The sequence below is a fragment of the Limulus polyphemus genome, unplaced genomic scaffold, assembly GCF_000517525.1.
Source record: "Limulus polyphemus unplaced genomic scaffold, Limulus_polyphemus-2.1.2 Scaffold1175, whole genome shotgun sequence".
Taxonomy (NCBI): domain Eukaryota; kingdom Metazoa; phylum Arthropoda; class Merostomata; order Xiphosura; family Limulidae; genus Limulus; species Limulus polyphemus.
The window spans coordinates 300,226-314,095 of NW_013666785.1; the positions used below are offsets into that span (position 1 = coordinate 300,226).

The following is a 13,870-nucleotide window of genomic DNA, read 5'->3' on the forward strand; positions in this document are numbered from 1 at the left end:
CACTTAAGACTTTCTTGTAATACTTTTTTTTTTCATTTTTACTACTATATTAGACCTTAATCACTACATCAAACAGTTCTCTATAATTTGCATAGCATATTTACATATACATTACACTCCAAGTATGATTTGTACATTGAAGAGAGCCAAATAGCTTGTTTTATAAATTTGTGAAAAAAAAAATCCATCTGCATCATTTTCATTTGAGTTACATGCATTTACTGTAAATTATGTTTCTGGAAAATACATGTATTTATCAAGTTTTAACTTATTGTTTTACTAATTGCAACCTGAGCTGATAAAAGGATCAGTATCGCTAAATCACCTTTAAAAAAATGGACTTGTTTGTGAGCACAGAATTAAGCTGTTCTTTTTTACTTAATTCCCTGAATCTTTGCTTTGCTTCTGGAGGATTTTTCTTCTGTACACAATCAAAAGAATAACTTTTCTGACTCTTATTCACATCTGAATTATCTGATACTGCAAAGGTTGTAATTGATGGTGAAATAACATTTTTGTACACAGAGGATAAGGTTTCTCTACAGCTCATATCTTTACTTGTTCCAATTTTCTCAGGTGAACCATTAATTAGGTCAGAGGTGCAATTTTTTAAACTATTGCTTACCGAGCTACTCACTTCTACTGTTGAATTAAAAGTACTGGTATTTTTACTGATTTTATCTGAAGTGTTCCTCATAGATGATGTATAACTTAAACTATCAAATGGAGTACTGGTGGCTTTAGGACATAATCCAGTATAGTTTTCTTTGCTAATGTCATCTTTATCATCATAATCAAACTTAATATGCTTGTTTTCATATTTCTTTATTCCTCTTATTGCCATGAATCGAGGATGAAAGGGCAGTGTTTCTCTAGTGGTTTTTGTTTCTTTTTCCAAGTTATTTCCTGAAGACATCTGTAAAATTTTGACTGAACTCTCATTATGTGCATTGATACTTGGCTCAATTTCTAAGCTCTTCTTGCTCTTTCTCTTACGTTTTCTTTTATGCATTTTCTTTTCCAAAAATTCATATTCTTTTTCTTCCTCATTGGTTTTGGTTTCACAATCCTCAGACTTACTGGGTGTAATATTTTTCATTTCTTCCTGAGTGGTATCTTCATTTAATTCTTTAGCTGAAGAAATATCTTTCGTTCTTGCCTCATTTTCTTTCTTGTTTTTTGTTATTTCAATTCCTTCCTCACTTATCTTCTGATCATTAGTATTATCTTCAATGTAAGCAGTATCAGTCCTATACACATTGAAGACAGGTGTTTTATTTGTTTCTAGTTCCTGGACATTTTCTGTTGAACATTTAAAATGTTTTCGCTGTTTTTTTATAAACTTGGACTCAAGAGAAACTCCTTCCATTTCATTTTCATCTTTATCATGTTTTCTTTTCTTTTTCTTGTGTTTATGGTGCTTTGGTCCATTATTTTCTAACAAAACATCAACTTCTTGGCTGGGAATATATGCACAAAGTTGTTCAGTTTTAGATGATGGTTCAGAACACAAATTTTCTGTTGCAGGAACAACTCTAGGAAAAATAAGAGAAAGAATACTATATCAAATACTGTGAAATATTAAACTCACAACACCTACTTGTACATATCTAATTTATACAACAGGGAATAAGTTGCCTAGTATTGCATCACACTTTGAAATCCAAATTGGCTCTATTTGTGATTCAATCTTATCTAGCTAAATACAGTGTAAAACATTTTTATTATAGCCAATGCACAACTTAATTTATCCATAACTTGTATGATTTCTACATAGTTTCTAGGTAAGTAATGTTTAGTTTGATCATAACATTGCTGTATAAAAAAACACGTTTTAAGTCTAAATTATGGCCTAATTTTTCTTTTTCAATTTTAGAATAAGGTCTGATATATATTATGGAAAATAAAGATATATCTTGAATATCTTAGAAAAATAGATATTGTGAGTAGGCCTAGTAAGAAAAGAAATGTACAGTAGCATTTTCAAGGTTAAAAATTCATAGAAATACTAAACATTAAAATATTTTTTACACAAAACAAATGGTGTTTTGAATGTTTTTCTCACAATTCAAGACATTTTAATGTAGTACTTTTTGTTTTCTCGATTGCACATATCTGATATGTGCTGGTGCAACTTATGCACACTTTTCTAACTGCTAAGCAAAATGTATTTTGTGTAGCAATTGTTGCTATGCAAAATTTTTGAAACAAGTTATCCTCTATACATATTTTTAAGTCTTGCATATCTTGGTTCAAGCATTTCTCCCATGTAAAAGATTTTAAAATATGGAATTAAAACAACAACAAAAAACTCATTAAACCTAAATCAAATAAATTTCCAAAAATAAATGTTACTGAAGCCTATGAATAATGAATGTTATAATTAGCCATTGGAATATTGTGAATGTATATATAAAATAATTAAAAATGAAAATTAGACTTTATACACCTTTTCTACTTAAGAAAATATTTATCTTCAAATAGCACAAAGAAATAATGCAATTTTCTAAACTTCTAGCCTTGGAATGTTGTTACACTAACATAAATATCTAACTTGAATACATGTTAAATAAGACATTTATAAAGCAAGTAGATGAAAGCAGAGGTTTTACAGTTTTCTCTCTTTAAATACTGAATGTACATATACCATGACAATGATCACTAATTACAGAGAGGTGGGCAAGTAGTGGAATTTGCTAATTGGTGAATGAGCTCAACTAATTGAGTATTCTCACAAGAGATCTTAAAAAAAGAATTACAAAATATCAAAAATGTTTCGCATAATTTTCTTAAGGATAATCTGAACATTTGGCAAATCGCTAATGTCAAGACAATTCTTATGAGGTTGTCATTTTCTTTGTTTTTAAAATATACCATGATACCCAACTAACCTTTGTAAATGAAATAGATTTATAATTAAATAATGTTTTACTATCACTGATAACAGTAATAATGTTTCTATTGAAAACATATCACAACTGCAATTAAAAATCATTTAGCAGCCAGTTAATCAACTTACCTAAGTTATTTGAATACCACAGCCATAAAAATAATATCAAAAAATAAGGCCGGCTCTTGGGGTGGGCAACACAAGAATCACTAAATACATTTTAGAGAATAACAAAATATGGTTTCTAAATATTTTAAAGCAAAAATGGATGAAATAAAGCTAGAAATAACATAAAATTTACTTTAAAATTTGTGCCAAAAAATTCATTTACAAAAAATAGTTTCAAAAGCCAGAGGAAACCTGATCTTTGGGTACAATAATTTAGGATTAAGTTACTATATTGATCCTAAACTTTGTACATGAAAATGAATCATACATGCAAATTAGTACAAAACCTATAACAAGCTGAAAATTCAATTAACAGCATTCCTTGGGTTTCTCCCTACAAATTTCCACAAAACTACTATACTAAAACTACTGAATTGTTGTTGATTAAAATAAGCAAATTACTTCACGACATTTTCAAACAACTTTTTATAACCCTAAAAAAACTTCACAAGTAAAATATTTTAAATAACAACAACTAGTTCAGGCCATACCTACAGTCAGGTTAGTAATTGAATACATCTTTAATTGTTGGAAATAACATTTTTGCAAAACTTGTGTAAGAATACATGAAATATAATCAACAATGCTAATGTTCACATAAAAAAAAATATCAGAGCTCACTACATGGAGAACATATTTTAAGCATATAAAAAAACTTTAATTGTAAAACCTCTCTGGTAGGTAGTTGATTTTTTTTATGTTTGAAAAATGTTTAAAAAACAGGATCAGTTGCTTGATCTCATTGTTGTTTATTGAAAACTGAATAACACATTTACATTCATAATTTAGTACATGATTAACAGGCCAGCATGACTAAATGAATAAAGAATAATTCTTCATAATTATTTCCTCTATTGTTGGAAAGTTGCTGGTTCCACACATGCCAATACCTGTCACAACTTATACCAGGATACAAATTCAGGAAAGTGAGAGGTGTGTTGTTACAAACATACACTATAAAGAAAATCTTTATTTGTAGTATATTTAAAGCTAAAGAATGAAGTAACATAAAATATAAATTACGATATAACAATGTAAAAACAGATTTTACTCCTTATTAAACATTAAAGAATACAGTTACACAACTATAAATTAGAAATATACCTTAGTATAGAAAACAGTAACTTTACACTTTACTTAATACTAAAGAAGTCCAAGAGTTAGCAGTGGGTGATGCAAGCCAGTTGTCTTCCCTATAGTTGCAAGTTCAAGATTAGGGATGGTAGCAGATAGCTCCATCATAATTCAGAAACAAATATGATGCCATTAAGGCAGAAAGGGCAAGCAAGTTTGTTAGCAAAAGGAATTAAATCTGAGACCCTCAAGTCACAAAGCAATCCCCCCAAATCACAAGGTCATGCTAGCCCAACCTTAAAACAAACATGAATTAATAGAAAATAAAAATTAAACTTATAATACTAAAAATTGGGTTACAATAACCACAGTGAGCAGAGCACAGATAGCCCATTGTGTTACTTTGTGCTTAATAACAAACATATCTAATGACAATATTTTAATAACATGAATAATTGGAATAATCAAAAATTGTAATAATCAGAAACCTTTACTTCATTCAGTTGATTATTTTCATGAGTCATGACTAAAGCTGGGTGATAAACTTATTAATTAATGTAATCAATTACCTATGAGCATCAGTTATATCAATTATGTCACCAAAATAACCAATTAATCAAACTTAGTGTTTCTGATTAGTGTGTTTTTGATTATTTCAACTACTTACATAATGGAATATTGTCATTTCTCATTATTATTTTTGATTAATTCAATGGTGTTCTAATAAATGTTCTAAGATTAATATCTTGTACCAGACAATGACATATCAGATTCCATTAATCCATTCACTGCTGATTTGCCATACAGCATACAGTCAGTCTCCAGCAATTGAGTGTGAATGTGCCGTACATGGTGTATGGCTCGCAAAAATTCTGCTTGCATTTAGAGCAGGCACAATCAATAAGTTAAAAAATGGCTACAACAGCCATTACACCATGCAGTGACATGATACAGCACAAGTTAAAACATCATTATCCATATCAGCTGATGGTAATTATTTGTTAAATGTCATTTCTTTGTCATTATATCACCATGAACAGTACTCTCCACAAATCCATGTTAAGAATTGTATCCAAATATGCCTAAATGTAGAACAGTATAAATGGGTCACTAATGCAACTAATGTTCTAATTTTACCATTTTAAGAACATTCATATAGCCTGCACACAATCTGGTTAGTATTCTTCTGCTTGAACCAAGATAGCCACTGCTGATGCTTTGTGTAAAACAATAAGTTATGTTTATCCCTCAGTTAATGATCCATCTGATTTGGCATATACACATTCAATAATTACTCTAACCTATGGCCAACTAGGAGCCTTACAATTATGTGCACTTGAAAGGGAAAAGAACCTAATATATGGGTTACAAGTTACTTCATCCTAATAGCAACATATAACAATGAGTATTTTCCCAGATTAAAGGTAGTCATGTGACAAAGTATTTGTCAAGAAACTGGTACCTCTAAGATGATGTAGTCTGAGGTTGATGAAGGTGACATACATAGCTACAATGAAAATAATCCGATGAACTCCAGTGACAGCACCAGAAAATGCTTAACTGAGCAATGGTACTGATAAGGAGGACTATAGTAATTATAGTGTTGAAGATAGTTCAAATACAGATGCAAAACTGAAATCAGTCTCTAAAGGTGAATTCCCTACCAGTGAAGCTATATCAGATGTAACTAGTGATCAACCAATTTTTAATGAGGTTTCTTTGGGGTGTAAAGGCAACAGTTACATGGCTATTGATAATACCAAAAAACATGGAGAGAAAAAAAGAATAACAAGCATAATGACTTTTATGATGACTTTGATGTTTGGGCCTCCAAGAAAGGCACAACTGTCAAAACATTTCTATATTTTTAGTCAACAATTCAAACTGTATGTTAGAAAAATGGTAGTTTTTGAATCCCAAAGAAAGTAAACAATAAAAGAGCATTTGTTGTATAAGCTTCATGACCCACAGAAGATAACACCATATGCATCAACCAGTATTACACAACATTGAAAAGACAGAGTATTTTCAGAAAGTATATTATTTGATCCAGCTGTGGCCAAAAACTCAAAATTTAAAAGAAAGTTATCAGAGAATGTACTGGTGTACTTGAAGACATGGAATGTTTGCATAACAATTCTAAAAATAAAAATTATCCATACCACCAAACCACCTGGACATCATATAGCTCAACAACAAGAAAAGCCACACAAAATGTATAAAGAGATGACCCTTGAGGATGAACTTAATGCTATCAAGGATTTTAACAATTGAAGAATCTTAAATACAAAAATGAGAAAAGATAACAAACGAGCTAATGAAAAGCAGATCACATGCTTGGAATGGTATGAGAAAATTAATCTATACAAAAAGTGCAACATGCAAAAGACCACGTTTCATGGGAAAATAATTTTTCCCATGACTACCTTTAACCCTATCGCCACAGGTATCCTTTACTACGCATGACACAAGGTTTCAGTGTTTTACATTTAAAATTTTATTAAACTTCTGTTTGTTTATGCTATACCAATTAGTATAGCATAAAATCTTAGCTAATAACCCATATTTTAATGTATACAAGTTCTTAATTGTATAAGGCAATACTTTAAAAAATCCTGAATTTTCCTTAGTGTGACATACGTGACACATTTTCTCTAGATATCTTCTCTTCTCTATTTTATCCACCACCATTCCAGTAACTACGAAATTAAACATACATTATTCACTATAAAATTGTCATTGCTCAGACAAATCATAATTTTTTTAGCCTTCAATTTCGTTTGGTTACACAGCTATCAAATAGAAAATCAGACCCCTCCTACCACACCCACCTGTCACATCATCTCCTTCAGGATTTGTTAATAGTTCTCTCTCACATTTAATTATATATATTACCTATAACCAAATGAAAGCTAAGGTTTTCATCTATCAAATGACGAATTATATTATGTTGTGTTCCGAACAGATAATCGTCAATTTCACTGGTAGTACAGTCTTCATTCCCACAGGAAAGGTAATGACTAGCTTGGATGAATTTGTAACAGCTCTTGATGTATATTTATAAACCCAGAAAAAATTATGGTAGTTAAAGGAAATTGTCTGATTTTAGAATGTTATATTTCAATGTTTTCTGATGCATTATGTATTTAAATAAAAATTATTTAGTGCATTACTACCACTAGTATAAAAAAAGGTGGGTTAAGTGTCATCGACAGTCAACAGCGAAAAAAAAAAAGAATATTTGGGTAAGTACTTTATTTCTTGTTTTTCATGTTTATTCTTTACTTATTATTATAAAAGTAACTAAAATGTAAATATAGGGATCTCTTTAGGTTAGTTAAGGTTAGATTAGGTAAAATAAATAAATGATAATAATAATATAATTAAAATATTTTATGAGACACACATGCAAGCAGCTCGTGAGTAAGGTAATTCGATAGCATAAAGTCAGCTGCATGTTCCCCAAGTGATTTACAACTTATAATCGCACAAATAGTAGTTAGATATGGTTCAAAGAGCAATCAAAAGGGCAATAAAACAATAAAATTTAATTATAAATTGATGTATATTATTACGAGTTTAAAGCTACTTAGGATAAACAAATGTAGTTTCATGTTACATTTGAAGTCATTCTAAAAACCAAAAAAGGTAATTTCAATTTATTTATTTTTTGGGGGGAACTGGAGTTAATGCAGGAGGAGTGGAAAAATGAAGAAACAGTTCTTCTGCTATTACTTTAAGAGCTAAGAATCAGCTGCAAAAGGGTGCCACAGATGAGCAAGTCTGACCAACTGAGCCCCCAGAGGTCCAGAACCCAAGGGGTGGTCACCAACTTACTGATGTCTGAAAAAGCAATGATGGGCAATCTGCAAACTCGCAGCTGAAACATGGGAAGAAGGAACAACAAGTAGATGATGCTGGAGGACAAGACACAGGAATAGGAACAAGAGAGGATTGGGAAATATGAGAAACAATAAAGGAAATAGAGGAATGATGGTGCACAACCTTCATCTGAAATTCTAAAGTATCAGGGACATCTCCATAAACAGACTGGCACAAGAAAGGAGCCAGGCAAAGGTCATGCAGAAAAGAAGCAAGCAAATGCACACGTGACATCACTGCCAAAGAGATCCAACACCAAAGGAACCACACATGGAGGGACAAAGCTGATGAAGATAAAGGTGCCAATGTAGAGCAAAGAAGAGCAAGTGTATCTGCTGAGAACCCCTCAAGGGAATTGTAGATAGCTTCAGAAAGGAGGTGGATGGATGAAAGATAACAGGATAGTCATTAGGGTAAGACAAGAGAACTGGGCAGAGGAAAAGTGAAGGGTAGCAGAATATCAGAGCCCCATGCTTGAATCAGTGATTCCAAGGTCTGAGAATCAAGAAATGGAAACTCTGACCTGTGGTAAACCAAAGCATGCAAGTCCACCAAACATGGGCGTCTAGGTGTGCTGGTGTCCGTACGCAATTGGATAAGGAATATTCAGCATGGACATAAATATCTGAGGAGGAGGGGAAAAATCAATTAATTGGACATCAGGCTAGGATGAAGGAGAGAGGAGGAAGAATCATATGAAACAAGGGAAAGAGGCAAAAGGCAAACCTCAGAGATCATGTCCAGAAAGGCTAAGGAAGGATGAGGGAAATCCTGTGAGGTACACTGGAAAGGAGTCTCCAGAGCAGGAGGTGGAAAAAGGCTGTACAATTCTTCGTCTTCAGGAACAGATTCTCCAAGAAATGGAAGTTCTGAATGTCGTTCAGGAGATGTAACAGGCCACATATCGTCAAACTCTCAATGCACCAAGGCCAAGACCTCATCCGCCAAAAGTGTGGAGCCTGAAGTCACAGTATCATTAAGCGTGGCAGAATTCATACCAGAAATTGTAGTTCTTACATGAAACTGAGACGTGTGGAAAAAGAAAGAAAAACTTTCCACAAAAAAATATATGACAACAAACTGAAAGTTGTAAAAAAAAGTATCAAAAAGTGAACACAAAAACGAGATGTAATGAGCAAAAATTGTATACAATTGCACTTGTGATTGCCAAATTAAGAAGTGATGATAGTACTCTACAACATAGAGGAAGTCAGTTTGCATTAGCAGGATGTGTCTTACATCTACTGGTGGAGGGTTTTTGCATGCTCATATGCATGTTACAGCACAACTATATCGCATGTAAACACGTGAGGGTAGGTGGGAGCATCAAAGCTAATAGCGAGCAAAAATTGTGAACAGAGAGGGCAGCACAAATCAAGGGAAGCAATTATGTGAGAGGAGGTAGGGTATATCAGAAAATATCCTTACTTTCTCTCCCATATCAACAAGAGGGCAATACCTCAAATTGATATTATATTACTAACCGCTTTGAAAATGAGAAATGAAGACAAAAAAGAACATAAAAGTGATAGATGTTGCTTCCCACCAGCTTTGATAATGTGTCCAATTATCTGCAGAACTACATCAGAGTTAAAACAAATATGAACATAAAATCTTAGATAAAATATTTGAAGAAGGCTTTCTAAATACAGACAATAATTTCCCATTTGAGGATAGATCTTCCACCTTCTTGACCTCAATCAACAATGCAGAATTTCTGTACTACTTCAACAAAATGCAAAATGAAACTCCAACTAAATCATCAAAATCTAGTAAAACAGAGCAAAAACACAGAGTAAAGGTGGTATACCCACAATGCAGAATCACTCAGTCACATCAGGAAAATAGATACAGATTGGAAAATTCGTAGTACACTGGCACTTATGAACGTTTTGGCTGACATAATCAAACTGCATATTTGAATCTAAGACAGATATTATACAACATAGGAAACTACAGATTATTTAGACATTATGAATTTTGTGTTATGGAAAAAATGTTCCAGACAAAAATTAAAGATGTCCAAACAAAACATTCCATGAACTTTTTGAAGCACAACTAGCACAGCAATGAGCCTTATATCACATCTTTGAGCTGTATATATATAAATTTTAATTCAAAGTAAATATTTGACATTTAAATAAGTTTAATTATTTCTAAAAATGGACATTTGACAGTAACAAAACTATTTCTTGAATTATTTTTTAATTGCAAATGTGTAACATCAAAAAGTATCTTTGACTTACAATCAAATAAAGAAATCTTCAATACACAATTATTTTAACACATTACTCTTTCTTTCTTCATCTAATAGCTGACATATAATATGATAGAGATCAGATATTAATTTTCTTAAAAGAAAGTAATTAAAATGGATAAGCTTAAAACTATTCAAAAAACATTCTCAAACTGTCAGATGTACTTACAGAAAGCTTTTTTAAGTTTATGTTTTTGGTGTTTTGGGGTATTCTGTGGTCACTATAGATCCATCAAATGTGGTCATAACTGTTATTTTTATTAAAACACATTCTCTTACCTTGAAAGAGTTTTCTTACATGCACGTTGTTCATGTTTACAAACTCCAAATTGTGAAATAAGGCAGTAATTTTTTAACAAAATATGTCAGTAAATGAGTAATTCAAATCAAAATGTACATATGGAATCCAAGTACTCTCAACTTTAACTTCACTTGTGCCGTATCAATATCTACGACCAATATCTTAGTGCCAATAATAATGGAAGTGATTGGTGTTACCTTAAACCACATTGTAATCTCCCAGGCCAAATTTTTAACAGGAACTATTAAGACTAAAAATCTTAACTTTTTGATATACAAGTAGTAGTACCAGTAGTTGTTTTTTTAAAGTCCCTATTCAAGTTTTCTCCTTAATTCTCAGAGGGGAACAAGCTTCCATCCTTCATAAAAAGCAGGAATACCCCATTAGACTGAAATGTACTCAATTGTATATCAAAATTATTATTAAAAAGCAAAGAGCTCTCATAATCTAAGTCTGATAAGCCTAACACTAGTGGTAGTAGTAGTGGTGGTAATTAGTAAATACTAAATTTTACAATTATTAATAGTATTAATACATAATAATAATAACATACAGTAATAACATAACATGTCTTGGGACAACAAAGGACCTATTTGTCTATCTCGGCTGTCCAATCCTCTGAATTAAACTAAAACTATTAAGTAAATAAGTTAAAAACAAATTTAATGCCAGCCCTTATCATTTATATAGTTATCAAGCTTTCTCTTAAATGCACTTGAATTTCTGCCTCCACAACATCTGAAGGCAACCCATTCCAAAGGCCAACCACCCTGTTAGAAAAATAAAACTGTCTTCGCTGAAGATGACTCCCACCCAGCCAATATTTATATTTGTGTCCCCTAGCCCTACTATTCCCACTGTAAGTATAAAAAAAAAAGATGATGCATCAAAACTATTAATTCCCTTTACAATCTCAAACACATCAATCAGAACTCTTCTTTTTTCAAGAGAAAACAATTTGAGAGATCTAAACTTTTCCATCCTAGGCACATTCTACTAACCCTCCTCTGAAACTCTTTCAATGTCCTTCCTACGGTAAGGAGCCCAAGACTAAACACAATACTCCAAATGTTGTCTAACCAGTGACCTATACAATGAAATTATAACCTCTTTAAACTCTGATTCAATACTTCTGTAAATACAACCTAAAATCCTACTTATACCAATAGCAACAGCACACTCCTTGGATGGCTTAAGAAACTGATCAATCATTACATAAAGATCCCTTTCCTCCATAACACTGTTAAGGTTATTCCCATCCAAATTATACTTATAATTCAAATTGAGATAACCTACATGCATTACCTTGCATTTATTATAATTAAAACCCATTTACCATTTACTTGCCCAATCACTAAATGATCTAAATCCTTTGTAAATCAGCAGCATCCTCTTCACAGCTAGAAACACCCAAGATCTTAATATCAATCCTGGTTGTTCCATCCTCTAATGCAGTCATCTTGTTTCCATTTTTTAACATTCTACAAGTAAAACTGTCAGATATACTTAAGTTATATTATTATTAATGTTATTGAAAGCTTTACAAATTTATGTTTTTGGTATTTGGGGGTATTTCTAAGGCCAATCTATGGACACAACCAAAAGTGATCACAATATACGAATTTGTGCATCTGGAAGATGTACACTTGATTATATTAGTAGACAATATCAAAATCAAATAATTATTAGCAAAAAAATCAACGTGTTGTTTATACCTACCTCACAAGATCATCATCCCTAACCAGAAAGATAGTTTCATCAGAAGGTAGTAAATAATGTTTCACATAAAGTTGAAGTTTATGTTGAGGATTTAGCTGAAACCTCCGTATTATTAGATTTTCAAAATCTGACACTCTTTTCACAATTGAAATATCCACAGACAACCAACAGAAAGAACTTAAACTATTAATTTCTGTTGCTGAAAGATCTACTCTAACCCTCATTATGTTACTACAGTTTGCCATTGTGAACTTTATACGATGAAATATTAACCCTAGACAAGCCGGACTCCTAGTTCTTGTATTGAGAGCCCATGAAGAGACGACACCTGTTATAACTAGCTATAACTATTCTGAGCAGAATATCATAACAGTTTTAGAACTAATATAATGAACCGTTAAGTATAAAAATATTTATCAATTATGGTGGTCATTTCAATACAAACAGATTCAGATATGGTTAAAGCATTCTTTCGCGTATCACTTTGTAAATCACATATCAATGAACGTCAAATCTTTCATCGCTTTTCAAATTTTAATAATAAACTAAGAAATTTATGTTTTCTTTTGGCATTGTTAACAGAATGAGTTTAAAAAGAAAATTATACATTCGGACTTGACAAAGAAGAGAAAGCGACCCGTAGTTAAGTCATGTATATTTAATATTGGTTTATACTTTAATCAGTAGGGAAATAATTGAAAAAATATAACATGTGGACATCAATAAACCATTTGATCCTCAAAGTCTGTCCTTCGCACCCACCCTTAAGAAAAGTAAAAATTCGAATGCAACTTTTATTTGTCGTGAATTAAAGCACAATTTCCTCTCTTTGACTCCGACAGCAACTCATTCCATAAGTCAATTACCCTGTTAGAAAAAATAAACTTGTCTTAACTATTGTCCTATTATCTTCAGAATATAGCATAAATGAAATTAGGGGTATTTATCCTATCGATCCCCCGGATAATCTTGTAAACTTCAGAGCAAATAAGTTAGATCTAAATTTATTCCTATTAGATAACCATTTCATACCCGGAACCATCCCAGTGGCCGTCTTTTGAACCATTTATAATGTGTCAATATCCTTTTTTAGATGAGTTAAGAGAACAAAACTATACACAATATTCCATGTGAGGCCTCACTAATGATTTGTGTAGAGAGATAATTACAACTTATGATTCGCAATCAATATGTGTATAAATACATCCTACAATTCTGGGAGCTTTAATTATTACCGTGGTATATGAATATATCATGCGCTTTCATCTTATTGTATTGTTATATTATTTATTCTAAACTTATAATTTATTCTGTATATTCAGGTTTGACATAACACGTGGCCGAGAAAACAGTTAAGTCCATTTCGCTCTAGCTGCCTTTGTTCCTTTTATATTCTCGAGTAGGTAATGCCTGTTATTCCGCTGGGTGGATTTTTACAGTACTACATGTTGTGCAAGAATTTTGACAGCAGTGTCCTTCAATGGTGATATTTTAAGGTTACGGCCTCACTTATGTTTGAATAAGCTGTCACGTGGATAGCTCTAGGTGTGCTTAGTAAATACAAAGTTTGTTGCCAAGT

At 31.9% G+C, this 13,870-nt stretch overlaps 1 protein-coding gene across 1 annotated transcript in view; it reads right to left on the bottom strand.

Moving 5' to 3' along the window:
* The window catches only part of LOC106462468 (coilin-like), a 33,847-nt gene extending 21,224 nt beyond the window's left edge, over nt 1-12,623 (bottom strand). The window contains exons 1-2 of the mRNA XM_013922394.2: nt 12,292-12,623; nt 326-1,535 (exon numbers count right to left, since the gene is read on the bottom strand). Of these exons, the coding sequence (XP_013777848.1) occupies nt 326-1,535; nt 12,292-12,536 (1,455 nt within the window). The 5' untranslated portion in view covers nt 12,537-12,623. The remainder of the gene's footprint in view (nt 1-325; nt 1,536-12,291) is intronic.
* Nucleotides 12,624-13,870: the final 1,247 nt, after the last annotated feature.